Source organism: Arachis hypogaea, chromosome 18 (assembly GCF_003086295.3).
Source record: "Arachis hypogaea cultivar Tifrunner chromosome 18, arahy.Tifrunner.gnm2.J5K5, whole genome shotgun sequence".
NCBI lineage: Eukaryota > Viridiplantae > Streptophyta > Magnoliopsida > Fabales > Fabaceae > Arachis > Arachis hypogaea.
The window spans coordinates 9,916,136-9,935,826 of record NC_092053.1 but is presented as its reverse complement, the minus strand read 5'-3'; the positions used below and the strand labels follow the sequence as shown (position 1 = coordinate 9,935,826).

General features: G+C 32.2%; 4 protein-coding genes across 7 annotated transcripts; 2 read left to right on the top strand and 2 right to left on the bottom strand.

The window, feature by feature from the left end:
- The first annotated feature begins 7,010 nt into the window (after positions 1-7,010).
- LOC112769264 (beta-glucuronosyltransferase GlcAT14B) lies at positions 7,011-10,869 on the top strand. Of its 2 annotated transcripts, XM_072226056.1 has the most exons (5): positions 7,041-7,601; positions 7,803-8,479; positions 9,474-9,549; positions 9,666-9,781; positions 10,071-10,869. In XM_072226056.1, exons 2-5 carry the CDS (start codon positions 7,876-7,878, stop codon positions 10,577-10,579), a joined length of 1,305 nt encoding a protein of 434 aa, XP_072082157.1. In that variant the 5' UTR covers positions 7,041-7,601; positions 7,803-7,875; the 3' UTR covers positions 10,580-10,869. The 2 variants fall into 2 exon arrangements, with proteins under 2 accessions (XP_025669512.1, XP_072082157.1); XM_025813727.3 differs by having other exon boundaries at positions 7,011-8,479.
- LOC112769266 (formiminotransferase cyclodeaminase-like protein) lies at positions 10,679-16,064 on the bottom strand. Of its 3 annotated transcripts, none has more exons than XM_072226057.1 (4): positions 15,241-16,064; positions 13,277-13,335; positions 11,765-12,176; positions 10,679-11,369 (listed from the first exon to the last, which is right to left on the bottom strand). In XM_072226057.1, the coding sequence occupies exons 2-4, from the start codon at positions 13,298-13,300 to the stop codon at positions 10,852-10,854; spliced, it is 954 nt and encodes a 317-aa protein (XP_072082158.1). In that variant the 5' UTR covers positions 13,301-13,335; positions 15,241-16,064; the 3' UTR covers positions 10,679-10,851. The 3 variants fall into 3 exon arrangements, with proteins under 3 accessions (XP_072082158.1, XP_025669516.1, XP_072082159.1); XM_025813731.3 differs by having other exon boundaries at positions 15,534-15,672; XM_072226058.1 differs by lacking the exon at positions 15,241-16,064 and adding an exon at positions 13,418-13,673.
- LOC114923996 (formiminotransferase cyclodeaminase-like protein) lies at positions 15,255-17,386 on the bottom strand. The gene is made up of 3 exons (XM_025813729.3): positions 17,227-17,386; positions 16,502-16,904; positions 15,255-16,064 (listed from the first exon to the last, which is right to left on the bottom strand). The coding sequence occupies exons 1-3, from the start codon at positions 17,296-17,298 to the stop codon at positions 15,550-15,552; spliced, it is 990 nt and encodes a 329-aa protein (XP_025669514.1). The 5' UTR covers positions 17,299-17,386; the 3' UTR covers positions 15,255-15,549.
- LOC112769268 (uncharacterized) lies at positions 17,116-19,388 on the top strand. The gene is made up of 2 exons (XM_025813732.3): positions 17,116-18,607; positions 18,679-19,388. Exons 1-2 carry the CDS (start codon positions 18,419-18,421, stop codon positions 19,261-19,263), a joined length of 774 nt encoding a protein of 257 aa, XP_025669517.1. The 5' UTR covers positions 17,116-18,418; the 3' UTR covers positions 19,264-19,388.
- Positions 19,389-19,691: the final 303 nt, after the last annotated feature.

Here is a 19,691-nt window from a genome sequence, read left to right as displayed (position 1 = left end):
TAGCGCTCCAATGGCACTAAGATATGGTATTTCAGGACCAAGAATATCTCCATTTTCTTCTTTAGGACGGAATTGACCCTTTTCCACATCTAAAGATCTTACGATCATTGGGATACTTAATGAATGTGACTTATCCATATAAAATCTCTTCAAGATCTTTTTTGTGTATGTTGTTTGATGAATAAAGATCTCATTTTTTGTATGCTCGATCTGTAGGTCGAAACAAAATTTAGTCTTTCCTAGATCTTTCATTTCAAACTCTTTTTTAGAGCTTTTATAGTTGTTGGAATCTCTTCAGGGGTTCTAATGATATTTAAATCATCAACGTACACAGCAATTATAATGAATCCAGATGCAGATTTCTTTATGAAAATACATGGATAGATATCATCATTCTTAAATCTATTTTTAGCCAGATACTCAGTAATACAATTATATCACATTCGTCCAGATTGCTTTAGACCATATAAAGATCTTTGCAATTTGACTGTGTATAATCCCTGCGAATTCATTGGATGGTTTAGATATCTTTAGTCATTCAGGGACATTCATATAGATATCACGATCTAATGATCCGTATAAATAGGTTGTTACTACATCCATTAGATGGATATGTAGTTTATGGTATGCGGATAAAATGACCAAATAACGCAATGTTATTACATCTACTACAAGAGAATATGTTTTTTTATAATCTATACCATGCCTTTGTGATAAACCTTGTGCCACAAGTCGAACTTTGTAACGTACAACTTCATTTTTCTCACTTCGTTTTCTCACAAATACTCATCTGTATCCAACAGGTTTTACATCTTCTAGTGTACGGACTACAGGTCCAAAGACTTCACGTTTTGCAAGTGAGTCTAACTCAACCTTCATAGTTTCTTCTCATTTTGGCCAATCATTCCTTTGTCAACATTCTTCGACTGTTCTTGGCTCAAGACCCTTACTTTCATGCATGATATTTAATGCTACATTATATGCAAATATTTTATTGACAATTGTCTTATTTCGGTCGCATTTTTCTTCTGTAAAGACATAATTTATTGAGATCTCGTCATTTTCACAATTTTCAGGTACCTGAACATCGTCTGGCGTCAAAACTATATCAGAATTTTGGACAATTGCATGTGCCTTTACGATGTCTTTATTTTTTTAACAGGAATAGTATTTACCTCTTTTCTTTTTCGAGGATTTTTATCTTTGGAATTGACAGGCCTACCACGCTTCTAATGTGAATTTGTTTCGGTAGCCATTTGTCCGACTGGGACATCAATTCGAATTGGAGCATTTTCAGCTAGTATATAGGATTTAGTTATCCTTTTTGTATCAGAAAATGTATCAGGCAATTCATTTACTATTCCTTGCAAATGTATAATCTTTTTAAATTTTAGTTCACATTGTCCTGATCGAGGATCTAAATGCATCAAGGATGATGCATTCCAATTAAATTCCTTTTCAGGAAGCTTATTCTCTCCCCCTAATGTTGAAAATTTTGATTCATCAAAATGATAATCTGCAAATCGGACTTTAAATACTTCTCCAGTTTGTATCTCAAGATACCTCACTATAGAGGGAGAATCATATCCAACATATATCCCCAATTTTCTTTGGGGTCCCTTTTTGGCGCGAGAAGGTGGTGCAATAGGAACATATATCGTACACCCAAGTATCCTTAAATGAAAAACGTTTGGCTGCTGGCCAAAAGTTAATTTTAGAGGAGAGAATTGATGATAACTTGTTGGCCTCATATGAATAAGTGCTGCAGCATGTAAACTAGTATGCCCCAAACAGAGGTAAGAGATTTGTTCTCATAAGTAAGGGTCTAGCAATTAATTGGAGGTGTTTAATAAGTGATTCTGTTAACTCATTTTGCATGTGAACATGAGCTACTAGATGCTCAACGCTTATTCTGTTAGCCATACAATAAACATCAAAGGCTTGGGAAGTAAATTCACCAGCATTATCAAGACAAATTACTTTGATTGGATTTTCTGAAAATTGTGCTTTTAATCGAATAATTTGAGCAAGTAATCTCGCAAACGCCAGGTTGCGAGAAGACAATAAGCATACATGTGACCATCTCGAAGATGCATCTATTAGGACCATAAAATATCTAAAAGATCTACATGGTGGATGAATAGGTCCACATATATCGCCTTGGATCCTTTCTAGAAATTCAGGGGACTCAAATCCAATCTTCACTGGTGATGGCCTTAAAATTAGTTTTTCTTGAGAACATGTAGCACAAAAAAAATTCACCAGATTTAAGAATTTTCTAGTTCTTTAGTGAATGTCCATGAGAGTTTTCAATAATTCTTCGCATCATGATTGTTCCAAGATGACCCAATCGATCGTGCCAAGTTATGAACTCATTTGGGTTAGTAAACTTCTGATTTACAATGGCATGTGATTCAATTGCACTAATTTTAGTATAATATAATCCAGATGAAAGTGAAGGTAACTTTTTTAATATAACCTTTTTATTTGAATCATGAGTTGTGATATATAAGTACTCATGAATTCCCTCATTCATTGTTTCAATATGATATCCATTTCGGCGAATATCTTTAAAATTCAACAAGTTCCTTAGAGACTTAGTAGACAATAGTGCATTATTTATTCTGAATTTTGTTCCTCCAAAAAACAAAATTATAGCTCTTCCGGAGTCTTCTATCACGTTATCTGAACCAATAATGGTATTACCATATTATTCTTTTGGCACAAGATGAGTAAATTATATATTACTTTTGAGAATGGTGTGCGAACTTGCACTATCCACAAGGTAAGCATCTTCATTATATATCCTTGCAATTTTATTCAAAGACAAATAATAATAAAATGAGTAAAAGTATATGCGCAGTAAAATTATTTTCTTGATTGTTTTTCTAAAAAATACTGTACATAGTATTATATATACTAATTTTTTTTTATTATTTTAGAACTTGACACATTTAGTAATTTTAAAATTTATAAATATAAATATTTTATTAAATATTATTTATATACATCATACTTGAAATTCAAAATAAAACTTAACAAGAAGTTTCTTACCTTATTTATTTACATGAGTACTTAATAAACCTACATATTAAACTATTCCATCATTGATCAAATGACTAATATTTCTTTCATGGTCCTCAAAGAAATCAGATAGTTCATAATAAATTGTGTAATTTTCAACAATATCCTTTGAAACAAAATTTGTCTCTTTTCCTTTGTCGTCCTTTTTCAAAGATGCTTGATAAAGATCAACTAGATGTCTCGGGTACGACAGGCACGCGACCAATGACCTTTTCCACCACAACGGAAATATTTATGCTGTGTTGATTTATTTTGCCCATTGTTTCTTTCTTTATTCCACTTCTGGTGAGATCCTTTTTGTGAACATAATTTTTCTTCCTTACATAATTTTCCTTGTTGCCAAAATCTTGTCATTTATCTCTTTTGAGGTTATGATTTGTCGGATTTGCTTCAGAAAATGGAGCGGCGCCAGCTGGACGCGCTTCATGATTTCTTAAAAGCAATTCATTGTTACGTTTAGCAACAAGAAGGCAAGAAATTAGCTCAGAATATTTTTAAATTCTTTTTTTTGATAATGCTGCTGCAAGAGCACATTCGAGGTATGGAAGGTCGAGAAAGTTTTCTCTAACATATCATTATTAGTTATCTTTTCCCCACATAATTTTATTCGTGAGGTAATTTGGAACATTATTGAATTATATTCATTTATGGATTTAAAATCCTATAGACGTAAGTGCGTCCACTCATATCGAGTTTGAGGAAGTATCACTGTCTTTTGATGATTATACCTTTCTTCAAGGTTTTTCCACAGATTTGCAGGATCTTTTAGCGTGAGATATTTATCTTTTTAATCTTTCGTCAAGATGACGACGAAGGAAAATTATGGCTTTGGTTTTATCCTTTTGGGATGTATTATTTTCAGCCTTAATGGTATCTCCTAGATCTATTGAATCAAGATGAATTTCGACATCTAGTATCCATGATAAGTAGTTATTTTCAGATATATCAAGAGAATTAAATTCAAGATGAGAGAGTTTTGACATAATGAAAATTTATTACTTATGTCTTCCTAAAATTTGATCAGAGTCTCATGCTAATAATGTGTTGTAAAATAAATAAATAAGGAAGATATAACAAATATAAAATAAAAAAATATAAATAAAAGACTCTAGTATTAATATTCACCGGTATAATGATTTCATTCTAATAATAGAAGTAATTCATATATGTATTGCAACTTAAAACCTATGGAGAGATATAGAATAAGAAAAAATTTTATATATTATTGTAGTGTGTATTGGTTCAAAACAAACTCTTATTTATACATGTATAGAGCCTTCTTTTTTCACTTTTATTAAATTTTTTTTTGTAACATGACATTTCACTATAGAAAAATTGAGGCAGCTCATATTAAATAGGCATTTATCTTATACTTATCACAATAATTTCATGTTTTTCAAAGCATTATTTCAACTATTTAAAGTAGATTTTATATTCTGTACACATTATCTTTTTACTTTTTCAATTTAATCTATTAATTAGTTCAACCTAATCATTTAGATACCGAAGCTTACTACATATTTGTACAGTGTTAAGGATGTGATTTAAATTTTCAATATCTTGATTAAGAGAGGAGATGATGAACCATCGTGCTAAAACTTTTTAGTAAGGACAGTTTGCTTTTTTTATTGGGTTAGATTTTTGTTTGATGGAGGCCCTATAGGCTATAGTTATTGGACTTAGACAAGATGTGAGCAATTCTTCCCACCAAAAAAAACCATGAATAATTCTTTCCTACTTGACGAAGTGAAGTGTCCTAATAATAATAATAATAATTCATTTCTTTTAACAATACTAGAATAGTCCACAAAATAACAATTTGTTGGAAGAATCGGCTGTCCTTTTAATAATGGGGATACTAATCAACACTTGTCCTGAGTCCTAACTCTCCCACTAACCTATTATTATTTTAAAGAAGGAATTATGGAACAGACACGTCTCAATCAAGAGTTCTATAATTCATGTATTGACACAGACTAATTTAAAAGACTAATAACCCTAATTTCGAATCCTCACTTCTCATATATCAATCAAGAGAATACAGATACAGATACAGCTAATTATGAATACTGTAAATATAAATTTCATAATTAAACTGTTAATAATTATTCATTCACATAGACACCTCAACAATAATTTAACATAATTTTAATAAATATATTTTTTAAAAATAACATAATAATAACTTAAGAAGAAAAAACAACTATAATATTAATACATATAGCAAACAATAATACATACATATTTTACTTAAAAACTATATCATATGCTAACATCTATTTATAAGTAAACATAAGTACCTAATGACTAATATTCTTAATGCTTAAAAATAGAATTAGTAGTAAATAATTTGCATTTAATTTAGTACTTGCTTTTTAATTCTTGAAGATTTTATATTCTTTTTACAACTTATATTTAACTTTAATTCAAATATTTTTTCTTGTCTTTTCTGCTTTTAATATGCATAAGGTGGTGCTTCACATTTGTACCAATAGAGTTTAAATTGATTAAGATCTTGAGAAAATAAAGTATGTTTTTTATCCCATCCTAATATTTGTAATTTTGATACAAATAAAAAATGTTAAAAATAAAATTAAATAAAATTAAATATTAAAAATATTTAAAAAATCACAAATATTAAAAATAAAAAATATATCTTATTCAAACTTTGAGTTAACATATCAACTTCAATCTTCTTATTCTTGTCAATACTGATGACTTCAATTTGTATTTTTTTTAAACACTTAATATAAATTTTCATGTTAAAATTTTTATAATCTTTTAGTAATTTGATCACTAGTAATTGATACTAACAATGGTAAATTATGAGAACTGAGAAATCATCATAAACACGACAAATTATTAATAGATTAGTCAAATAAAAGGTACGAATAGTCAAATTGTACTCCACTTCAATAGACGAGATAGATATCTACTTATAACTCAAATATTAAGTATTAACATTCTTACTTGGAATTTAGATATATTCACTTAGTTTTTGGTTTAGACGAACATTCTTTAACATGAAAGATTAAAATTAAAATTCATAATTATTTAAAGTGTAATGATTGTATTGTACAAGGAAAGAGAATAATAAAATTATATTTTAAATTTAATTATCTTATTTAAATTATAATTAAGAATTCGTTTCACAGATACTGATAGGATAAAAAAAATAATATAAAATAAAAATATTTAATTTAATCACCATTTTTATGAGAATTACATATTTAATTTAATTCTAAATAAGTTTTAAATTAAAAAATTAATATATTTTATTTTTCAAGTATTACATTTTTTTACAACTTAATATAAAAAATAAAGGAATTTTGATTTGATTGTTATATTAAAATAAAATTAATTTAAAAGTTTATATAATTTTTTTATCAAAATAAAAATTTATATCAAAATAAAACCATTTATAAAAGAGATTATTGTGTTACTATCATAGAGATTTTTTTATATATATATTTTACCATTTTATTTTTTTTATTAAATTTATATTTAACATTGTGTATAGTATGAAATTTTAATTTTAATTCTATTTTTTTGCATATAATTTTATTTTTAAATAACTTATTATTTTTTTTGATAGTACAGCAAATTTTAGATCCCAATAAAAGAAGAGAAAGTTCTATTAGAAGTAATAAAAATAAAAAACAATAACAAAATATACATGACACATATTTTATATTTATTTTTTATTTTTACTTACTATATCATACATAATAAAATACCAAATACTAATTATATAATAATTTTTTGGCATTACTCTCAAAATTATTATAAATTAATTTTTTATTAAAAAATATTTATTATCATCATTATTTAAATATCTATTTTTTTATATAAAAATTATATTTTTTAAATTATTTATCCATAAAAACAGTCTCTTTATGCATAAACCGCCAAGAGAATATTTTTTTAGAGACTGCGAGTTTGATCTGCAAAAATTTATTCAGAAACCGTCAATTTATTCAATTAGAAACCACTATATCCTATATGGCAGTTTTTACTTTTTATAGATATACAAAAAACGTAATTTTATCTCCTATATTAAAACGTTATAATATGAGAAATTTGTCTTGTTAACCATTATATTCGTAACTTGTCCTTTAATTTATTTAAGAAAAATTTCATTTCTCAATATTCTTTTGAGTTTGGATTCTTTTTTTCTCTATCCTCAATTGAACACCAACTCAACTCAAACTTGCACTCCAAGCGAATTTCCTGTTATGTTTCAAACAAATAGATCTTGAGCACTGTTTGCTGAAGCAGTATCCAGAAAAGGGAGGGAGAATAAGTGTACGAAAATATGAACAAGCTGCATTAATGGCTCGCAGGTGAAATCTGAACTGAAGTTTTCGAAGTTATAGTACACACTGAAGGGTAGATTTTCATTCACCCTCTTACGCCCTTCAATCAAAAGTTGCTAACTTTCTAGTGAGGCAGTAATAAACAGGTTTGACCCCATTCCTTCATGAAGATGGGTCCCAACTCCGAAATCAAAACGTTTGGTGAGGATTATTGTTGATGTAAATTTAGCATCTTTAATTGAAAACCATGTCTTATCCTGCATTAAAATTAGCTTAATTGTTAGCCATTAAGCTTAAAGAAGATTGATTTTTGGGTTGGTTGGGTTTGCCACCAAACTCATCATTGTAATATTATCAGCTAAAGATTTGTGGGGTGCTGCTTTTTTGGTTTCCATCTTATAGAGATCTTGGTTCTTGCCGACAAGGGTGAACAGTTTCAAATTTGGATTTTGATTCATAACTGCTGAAATAGAATATGAGGAAAAATGTTAGTTCTCATTCAGGAAGATTATTCAGTGATAGGAAATGGGTTATACCGTTTTTTGCCAGTTTGTTTGTATTTGTTAGTCTTGTTCTTACTGCAATTGTTGGGGCTCTTAGCTCTTCCGAAGGGATAGAACAATCTTCAACCTTTGACATCATTTCATTTGCAAGATCAGAGGATTCAGGTGGTTATTTTGTGGAATCAGATTTCGAAAGGCAGGTTAATGCCAATGTGGTTCAGAAAATGGAGCCACCTAGGTTGGCATATCTTATTTCAGGCACAAAAGGTGATAGTCAAAGGATGATGAGGACATTGCAGGCAGTTTATCACCCAAGAAATCAGTATATCCTGCATTTGGATCTCGAGGCACCGCCACGGGAAAGATTGGAATTGGCAAATGCAGTGAAAGGCGATCCGACATTTCGTGAGGTAGAGAATGTACGTGTTATGTCACAATCCAATTTGGTGACTTACAAGGGTTCTACTATGATTGCTTGTACACTCCAAGCTATAGCAATATTACTGAAGGAGAGCTCGGATTGGGACTGGTTTATAAACCTCAGCGCCTCGGATTACCCTCTTGTGACACAGGATGGTTAGAAACTTGTCCTTTCCATGGTAGCTTATTTGATGTTACTTTTGTTTTTCTAGTCAAAATGCTTGCATAAACTACTACTTTCTTTCTTGTGTTGACATAATGTGCTTCTACAACTTCAAGAAACTTGGTAAACATAGAATGCCTGTCAAGTAAAAGGGAAAGATTTGTAGTTTGCTTGTGATTCCTAGGTGCTGTTGTTTTCTCTTTTGTCTAGATTGCTACTGTTTCAAGGACATAAAAGATTAGTAAAATTGGCAATAACTAAATTTCATCCATCATCATATTGTTGTCGATTACCGTTATAGATTCACCGGTTATTACCTCTCATAAATGAATTCGTGATTTGGCCTTACTCACCTTCCGTGTTGCCTTTAATAGAAAGGAGGTTAGCAAGCGTAGGTTTATGATTGTAGTTCATTCCTCATGTTTTTAAGTCCGGGTTTTGTTTAGTGTTCTTGTCTGCAATTCTACTTTGCTAATTTCAAATTCTCTTTCTAAGCTTCCTTCCAGTCTTATTCAGGCATAAATCATAGTTTTGTTGAGTGGTTTCCTCTAATAAGTGCTTAATGACAATACATTGTGAAAATAATAATCCTCATCATCTTAGTTTATATATGCCACTTTTTTTTTACTTTGATATTGTTGAGTCCTTGCATTTTTGTTGGAAGTTCGATATGTTTCATGCAAATTATTGAGCGATCTGTCAAGTTCCAAGTGAGTTTTGTTGTCTCAATAAATCAATAAGCTAGGTTTTGTAGCTCAATTGACTAGAGTGCAAGGGATTTCAATATGCTGTTCTTAACCCCATAGCTATCAGATGGGGCTTTATCTTTTTCTGACTTGAATCTTCTAATGCAATAAACATCTATGTACTATAATCTTAGCAATTTTGAACATATCTTCATGTACTGTGCTTGAATCATAAGATGATTAGGTTCCTTGTTTAAACGCTTCTGTGAAGTTATATGATATTTGTTTCCTGTCTTTTCAGATTTACTTCATGTTTTCTCTAATCTGTCGAGAGATCTCAATTTCATTGAGCATACGCATATTGCTGGTTGGAAACTGTAAGTTAATCATTAATTTTTCATACAATCTTGGAGGGAGAACAAATGGAGCTGTAAATTATTCACCATCTTTGAATTCTGATAGTTGATATTGATATTTCTGTTTATTTCCTCAGGAGCCATAGAGTAAGGCCAATTGTTATCGATCCTGGCCTTTACTTATCAAAGAAATCTGATATAGCATGGACTACTCAGAAAAGAACACTTCCAACTCTTTTTAAACTGTTTACAGGTAGGTGTATATATGAAACTATAACCCATAATCCATAATTCTGTATGCATTTATTGCTATACTACTATTAACTTAAACCAAACATATAAGTTTGTTAAATGTCTAGTTAACCTAGAAATTTTGGCACCTATTTAGTACTCCCTCCATTTCTTTTATCTATCACTATTGAATATATCATAGGACTCAATGGTGTCGTTTGATCCATGTAGCCGACCCCACCTAGTGGGATAAGGCTGGTGTTGTTGTTGTATCGAATTTATTGATTTAGTATATATGCTTCTCTAAACAGGTTCAGCTTGGGTTGTGCTAACAAGATCCTTTATGGAGTACTGTATATGGGGATGGGATAACCTTCCAAGGACTATTCTTATGTATTATGCAAATTTTATCTCTTCTCCTGAGGGTTATTTCCACACTGTCATTTGCAACACTGAGGAATTTCGCCACACTGCAATAAGCCATGATCTTCACTACATTGCTTGGGACACTCCTCCAAAGCAACATCCTATGAAATTGACAATGAAGGACTTTGACAAAATGGTTAAAAGCAATGCTCCCTTTGCCAGAAAGTTTGCAAAGGATGATCCAGTGCTGGACAAGATTGACAAAGAACTCTTGGGAAGGACACATAGATTTTCACCTGGGGCATGGTGTGTTGATACCTCAGAAGGTGGTGAAGATCCATGTCTGTTGCGCGGCAATGATACGGTTTTTAGGCCAGGACCCGGTGCTGAGAGATTGAGTGTGCTGATTCAGACACTGTTGTCTCAAGATTTTAGAAGCAAGCAGTGTTTGTGATGAAGGGTTTTAACCGTTAAGTGTGACCCTTCAATTAGGAAAATTTAAAGTGTACATAAGCTTGCTTATAGTTCTCATTCATGATGCAGAAGGCCGGAATTTTGTGCTAATATTCATATTCTAGGTTCCGAGTTAGAAGCAACAAGCAGTAAAAGAAGCAGTTTTCAAGTGCTTGTTTCAGTTTCATTACAACAACTTTATTTACAAAGTTGCAAGGCCAATAAGATCTCACAATTTTTTTATTGTTTATCAACAAATGATTTATATGACAATCATGATCTGTTAGCAGATATAAGGTTCATGTATTTTTCTATGATCATCTCTGGTGATAAGTCAGTGAAGTATCCTTTTTCTACATCCAGTCCTTCTTCTGCTGCCAGCATCTCGATATGTTTCTGCACTCTGTCTGCTCCAATCTGATTAGGCTCCAACAGCATGCAGGCTATTTCAGTTGAATCCTTATCATGAACAAGCCCCAAAGTTTGCACCTTCGGAAGCCCCCCGCCACGAGCACTGACCTTCCTTGCAATCCTTCTTGCCGCTGACACATCTGTCGACAAGATTGTCACATTGTAGAGTCCAACCCATGGGCGTGCGCCAATCATTAAGATGCCTTTAGACGTTGAAACAACAATAGGTCCTTCATCTGGGTTCTGAGGTAGGATCTTTGGCATAGCCCACCCTGCCCATTGGATTCCCATGAAATTAGGCCGGTAATATCCGAGCTCTCGTCTAATGGTGTCTAGTTCCTTCCCTGTTGGGTGTGCTGCACCATACAAGAATACTGGCACTGCATTTCAGATACAGAAAGAAAAGCAGTGTTAATGTGTCCAAGAAAAAACAAAATGAGTTTCTCATGCATTACACCACACTTTTGAGTCCATGACACTATGGTATGATGAACCTCATCAACGATGGAACATTTTGTAATTTGTACTCAACTTAAATCTTTCATACACATCAATGCAAGCTAAGTTATTGTCTCACTAAATGGGGCTCAGCTATATAGATTAGACATTGCTATGGTGTGCTGTCACAAATTATATCTACGTTCCGAATTAGGCCTTTCATAATTAATTTTTTTTATTATTCATTGACATAAAATTGACTTTAGTAGACAATCTTTATTTTTATTACTTTAAAGAACCGTTGTAGTCCATTAATGAGTTTGCCCTTTGGCCTTACCATTGAATCGGTTGCCAATGTCTGCTGCCAGTGTTTTTGCAAGCCATGCTGCCTCATCCAACGAAGCACGTGCAAGTGGATGGACAACAATGTCATCCACCGCTCCTAGGCGAGGGTGAGCCCCATCATGCAATTCTAGGTTGATGGCATTGAATGCAACCTCAGCCATGGCAACCACAGATTGGTGCAAGGGGCTGTATATGGCATTTCCTGTGCAGTCATGCAGTACATAAGACACAAGGGTGTACCTGGTTCTGTTGTAAGGCAGGTCAGGAAACTTCTTCACAATGATGGTCTCTGGGTTCAGTCTTGCTACTCTTTCTATTGCATCAAGAGTTGCTAGATTGCGCGCCTCAGAGACAAAGATTTTGCAGCACAATAAGATGGATTGGTCTATGGTTTTCTTTTGATCCTAAATAAACAACTAAGGAGTGAACATTTACTCTATTGAAGCAGAAACACTAAAAGGTAATACATGTGTTCAATTGTTCAAAGCAAATGCTAAAAAACAGAACTTAAAAAATGTTTTTCCAACATAGTCAATTAGTCATTATCATAGAGTCCAGACTGAGATCATGGTTAATTTCAAATAAGATTACTTTTACACGCAATAAGAACTGTAATGTAATCTTTATCTTGTTTACTTTATTTCTATAATACAGTTGACGTTACAAGTGTTTTCCCAGATTATCAATATCATAATGCATCATTAATACCATGCTTCATAGTCTTACTGCAAAAGCAAGAAGGGGAAAAATGCAGTATTGTTTAATTGAGCGTGTACCGCATGGTGATGTGTTCATATAAGAAGGGAGGTATCCCTATCCAATAATTTGAGGTCCCTACACTACACGTGGCTCACTGCCAGTGGCTACCATAGTACATGCATCTTATCACTGAATATTTTGACATTGTATCCTTAATCCTTATCCAAGTTTTCTAAGACATGTGACTTTTTTCTATGGATACTCAACTAGTTTCTAGAGCATAAGTGATATATTTTACATGTTAGAAAAACTACTAGCATTTTCAATTATTTATTTATTTATTTATTCATTATGTAAAAGAAAACTTGTCTAAATCCAAATACAATAATATATTCCATATGTATAATTGAGGAGAAAAAGTCAAAAGCGTTGAAGAAAATAGGAGAAAAAGATGAACTTTCAAAATCCTTTTGAGATATTGATACTCATCCTCCCTTATTACAGTACTAACTATATTTTTCAACCGAAGCAAGAACACTATTGTCTACCCTCTACCCCTTCTCTCTGTGGTTGACTAACATTATACAATAAATTAAACTAAAAGAAGCTAAGACATTGAGAAAGCAAAAGAAATAAACAAATCAAACAAAGAAGAAGAGAAACACATACTTAAAATATGCATGTGATTACTCAGTTAATCCATAAACTTAGCCAGTATAGTATCTGTTATGATCTATAGACACATGTTTTCCTCAGATAAGATCACTGAACAGAAACTAAGAAGAAGGAAGGTATTCTTTCTGACCTTGCTAGTGGAATTGAACTCCATGGGGGGTGTGTGTGGTTCTTCACAACAGCTTCAACCTGAGTTCACAAGATTGTATAAATAAATCATATGTCAGTGACCCAGTGGTTTTAGCAATAAATATGAAGCTACTATATATACATTGGACAAAAATGTGTCCACGTGGTGCCATGTCATCACAGTATCGTATGTGAAAACAAAAATGTTGCTTCCCCCAAGAGCGTGAATCGAGTGTTGTTATCCATCACTGTCACCGTCTTAAATTTCTGATTTTATGATGAGATTCGCAACCACAAGAAATCACTAAAAGCAGTGAATAATAATCTGAAGTTGTCCAATGTGTTAACGTGTAATATCCTCATTATAGCTTAAGTGAATATAACATTTAACATATTTTTTACATGAACAGAATTCAACGATATTATTTTGATATTAACGTGATTCAGATATTCTGGTTAACTTAATACTATTGTACAAGCAACTTACTTAAAGCAATTACTAATTGATAATTTAATTTAGATAGGAATATGATATCTTTTTTTTTTTTATCTAAATTCCCAAATGTCCAAAAATAAGTCACAAACATTTCTTTAGATAATCTCTTGATGTAAACATGACAGGTTAGCACAAGCAGTCATTTTCACAAAACGCTTAAAATATCTTGCTTCCTTGTCTTGTTGCCTCATACCTTCATTTTTTGTTAGCTACTTAAAGCTAGAAAGCCCATAGAATTGAAAAATAAAATCCACTGAATTGGATATGCATTATTTGTTTAAGCATTAATTTCCCTACTTACTCATCCAGAAAGAATTAAAAGACTTAAAGCTAAGGTGTGATATTAGTACTACTGAATACTGATACACTCAGCTTACTCAAATTCTTTGGCTCATGCATGTTCTTTGAGCTTTTTTTCATATTAGATACTTCAATTAGTGGTAAGACTGTAAGAGAGAAGTGTGGGGGTGGGGGAAAGATACTTATCTTAAATTCAAAATTTTTATCTTAAACTTGATTACATGTTGTAATCAAAACATTGATTTAAAGATGTATCAAACTTTTATAGTAACGAGAAAAGGATAATAGAACAGAGAACATTTTTCATACAAATAAAGTAGTTTTGTAAATATTAAGGTGAATGCTATTATGCCTAAAAGATGGTGTCTACTTATTAAAAAAGGTTAAAAATTAATATTTAATTTAAAAGATATAAAAATAAATTATTTTTAAAAAATCAAAACTTACTATAAAAGATAAGTTAGGAAAAATTTAGGCACCAATTCATAGACACTATAGAATTGGCCAAATGTTAATAATATATGTTGTAAATTCACATCTCGCTCTATGGTAAAAAGGGACTGTAAATGCTGCATTCAATTCAGATGTGGAGATAGCTTCCACCACCAAATTCAACTGCCACAATTTAATGTAGTCTTTGTTTTGATATATACTGTCTCTTTCGATACACACTGGATGAAAGGTGCAGGCCTGGTGTATTATACTGAGTTCTATACCTTAGCCAAAAGATAAAAGCACAACCTCAACCCGTATTATAGATAGGAACTTGGAACAACAAGACAAGAATGCTAGGCATCATTGCATTATGAGAAGGCATTTTTTTATTTAAAAAGAGAAAGGGTATGAGGTATGGTAATATGGTTTAACATGTTAAGCCGGATGGCAGTGAAGAATTAAAATAAAAATAAAACACTAAATGGGCAGAAAAACCTCAGAGAATATGGTTAAGATATTAGTTGACATGGGCAATAATATTTCTTGTCACCACTTATATGATTAATCCTGCTAATGAATAACAAGGACTTTTCCATCAAGATAGTTATTATTAACTTTTTTGCAAATTGAAGCATACTCGTGATTTTCGTTTGTCCAAACTTCTAAAATTGCCCTGTTAGACCTGAGGAAAGTCTGGGAGAAGAGAAAAGTGATGAGTGAAAGATAGAACTTACACAAGATCAGAGGAGGTATCAATATGGTTGGGTTGGGTTCTTATCTTTTCATGTTCTATAGGTTATAACATAATGCTCATTGGATGGATCAAAATATTTGGGATCCTCATGAGAAGCTACATTGATGTCTTTTAGGAACAATCTTATTGTCCCTTGAAAATGAGAATAAAAATTTAAGGATGAGCTTTAGCATGAAGAACTCATCCTTATACATATATTCTCTCCTAATCTCAAGGGAAATGCCAAATTGACTCCTTGAATGAAAATTCATCAAATGGCAAAATCCAATATACCTGGTATTGTTTGACATCAATTTCTCTCCTTAAACAGCTCCAAATATTTTTGAATAATTTCTTCTTGCGAGAAGTCTGTGAAGTATCCCTTTCCCACAGAAATACCTTCTTCCTTTGCAAGGCACTCAACTTTATTTTGTACTTGTTCTCCACCAACTTTATTCGGATCCAACAAGTTACAGGCTACCTCAATGACACCTTCACCATGTGCAAGTGCCATGGCCTGTACAGAAGGAAGCCCACCACCTCTTCCGCTAACAAGTTTCGCAATTCTATGAACAGCACTAATATCAGAAGATAATAGAGGGACATTGTAATTATCAACCCAATTCGTTGCTCCAATGATCAAAACACCTTTAGCTGGAGTCACTTGAGCAGGACCACTGTTTGGATTCAGGGGCAAAGTGTGTGATGTTGGCCCCCCAATCCATCTGTTTTGATTAGCATTTGGCTTGAAATAACCAAGTGTTCTTCGGATTGAATCAAGCGTCCTCCCTTCTTCATGTGCTGCTCCATATAGAAAAGTAGGTACTGCATAAAATTTCAGTCATTGTCAACATTTAAACATACTAGAAAGAAGTTGCCCAGCGTAACCGGTGCAAAAACAGTGAATTGGTATAATTTTATGAATTCAGTATCCACCGTGCAGTGATTGATCAGTTTTATGTTTCAGAGCATCCTCCAGAATGTAGTATAATAAAATTTTACTTTGTTCACGTGAAACTTTACAACCCCTTATCAATGAAATAACAATCTCCTTAAGTCCTTCCACAATCCACATATAACAGACTCCATAAACTAACACCAAGCTAATAAATTTGCCTAAATCTAAGTTTGTGCAACTACACTTAATCAATAGTCATCATTTCTAATATGCAGTGCAAAAAATACATGATTATATTCTTATAATTAGCTGTTTGTAAATAACATTAGTGAGGTAAATATGAAAATTTCCCGATGCAACTAACCTTGCAGGGTAGAGCCTGTTTTCGTAGCCAAGGAGCGAGCAGCCGTAGCTGCTTGGTCCAAGGAAGCACCAGCCAAGGGGTGAAAACAAATGTGGTCCACAACACCAAGCCTAGGATGAGTTCCACTGTGCAATCCAAAGTCAATTGCATCAAATGCAGCCTTCACCATTGCAAGCACAGCACATGTCAATTGACATGATGATGATGACGACAATGATGGCTCTGATTCCTCAAACTCAGAGACAAGAGTGTAACCAACTCTGTTGTAGTCCACATCCTCAAACTTGTTGATTATGGGAGCCTTTGGAAAAAGACTTGCAGCTTTTTCAATAGATTCTAATGCAGTCTTGTTTCTGCTCTCTGATATGTATACTTTGCAGCATCCAAGCATGGACTTCAACATCTTTGATTTTTTTTTTTTTCAATTGACAACAACAAAGTCACTCAGTAATAGTGTGTTCAAGAGTGTATATATATTCAACAAAATGAATGAATGAACACAAAAGTTGTGGCCATCAATTTTTGTTTTTTATCCATAACACAGGACAAGCAACCAAACCTTATCTATCTAAAATCTAAAATATTAACAAATATGAAATTTTGTTTTAGTTTTCGAAACCGATTAGAGAAAAAGACTCACAGGCATTAATTTTGGTAGCATGTTATTACTTATTAGCATTTTTTCTTTCCCCAGTTAGATAAGGATTTAGGGAACTTGTGCATACTGGTTTATGAATGGATGAAGCATCCGAAGGGTGCGGTGGATGAAGAATGGGCACGTGAGGCAGGCACCGCATTCGCCGTTGACGTTTTAACGGCAGAGAACGTGGCGGATCTAAGGAAGCTCGTGGTGGTGTGAACGGTGAAAATTTGCAAAATCATCCTGGTTTATCCGTTTAGGTCAATGTGTAATATATCCTTTTTTATATAAAATCTATGTTATTTATTTTAACTATATAATTTTGTGCTATTATTATTTCTCATTCGAATATAAATTAAATTTTTGTATTTCAGTTTTAAAATAATTTAATATATATTAAGTTATTAACATAAGACAAACAAAATTGAGAAAAAAAATTATATTTTGTATATATACTAAATAATTTTATATTATGATACTGTGTGTAATGTGCGAGTTTTAATCTAATATATAATTAAACCTTGTGACGTAATATTTTGGTGGGTTCTATGGTGCTTTTGTTATGGTGCTTAAATTGCCTAACTTATCTTTTAAAGTAAAAAATAAAATATTTAAAATAAAAAATAAATCATGTAAAATTTATTAAATATTATTTGTTTATCCTTTTTAGTAACTTAGGTACAATGTGATAGGTACCATAGCATTCACCTAATATTTTATCTATATTTCAATTATCATCTTTATATAAAATTATGCTAATAATTTTTATGTAAGTAGTATAATATATATAACTATTAGATAAATATTATATGAATCCCGCTAAACTCTTGACCTTTTGGATCTAAATCTTTGATACTATCTCATGAAACCACTCATCCCAAAAGCTTAAGCTGATAGGAAAAGGTAACACTAATGGCTATATCTCTGATATTGAGTCGGACATCTCTAAATCTCCATTGTAATACAGTATACAAATATTTTATTGGCTCCCTATACTTCCTCATATTATATATATATTTTGGTATATCATTCAATTTTTTAGACACTAGAAATGAAAAGCACTTCCCAGTTCCCACTTCCCACATGACCACTATTGTATAATAGAAGTATGATTGTATTTGAATTTTAGTGGCAATTACCAAGAATACCAGCCAAATAAAAGAAGCAGTAGTTGAATTCATGACTCATGTTCTTTGTGTGAATCCAAAGCCGTACACAATGAGAACTAGATTAACTACTATAAGCCAAAAACTATCAAGAATCTTTGATAGAGAAAGATGGCTCAAAACAAAGGTTTACATGGAGAGAACAAGAGAAAAAGGCAATATGGTTTCATGGTGATGCTAGCTTTTGGTGTTTCATTTCTTGGTGTTCTGATGCTTCACAAGTTTAGAGAGAGGCGTGTATGCAGCTTTCTTGTCAAGGAGAAAGATGGGGAACTTCTTTCCCTTCAGCTTTTATTGCAGGTAAAACCAACTTCTTCTTCTTCTTGTCTTTTCTAACCAAATTATGACTTTGGTTATGTTATTAATATTAGAAGGAAAGAGATCACAACAAAGAGATAGAAGGTAAGATTGAGGAAATGAAGGCGAAGATATACTCATTGAAAGGTCAGAAGATGGAGCTTGACAAGAGAGTTTTGCAGATGAAGTCTACCATGGATTCTCTAAAAGAAGAGCAGCGAGTGATCGAATCTGCATTCGAGGAGAAACAGAACGAGATTAGGATGCTGCAAGTACAAGGGAAAATTTTGAAAAACAATAGTGAGTTGAACACTTTCAAGGATGGTGAGATTAGAGTAGAATCCAAGGATGAAGTTATGAATGGAAGTGGGAATGATGATAGATTGATCGAGACGAACGAACATGACAAGGGGAAAGTAAATCGACAAGTCAAAGATACTCGAGATGATAGTAATTTAGGAGTTACTGCTAAAAGTAAGAGTGGGAAGGAAAATGAAATAAACAAACAAGAGGAGCAGCAAGGAGTTGAGAAAAAGGCCAATGGTAAAGATTCTGTAATGAAACATGCCCAAGCAAGTAGATTAATGTGGAGGCAAAGGAGAAAGAATAGCTTGAACGCTGAAGCAAGAGAACATAGAGTAGATGAAATAAGACAATAATTCATTAATCTTCTGACATATTTCATGAACAACCTGAAGAATTTCAAGAAAGAATGCACTCATAGTTGCAATGACTAATAACTGATTTCTTCAAGGAGTAGATCAATGAAAAATAGAGTTTCAAGCAGGTTTTGTGAATCATATTTACTGTTTTCAGGTAAAATACATTAGATGGAAATTTGTCGGTAATCTTAAAAAGTACATACCGCAAATATATCATAAAAATTATATAACTTAAAATGAATTATGTTCTATGGATTTGCCTTTTTTTTTTGTTCTTTATGAAAAGAAAATTAACAACAGATACTAACTTCAATATATTTTGCCACCATTTTCCTATTTGAGGTTGTCATAGTAATTATACTATTTATCTTGGTTAAACTTCCACTAGTAGCCTAGAGTTTTATGATGTGATCTCGTGTGGTAAT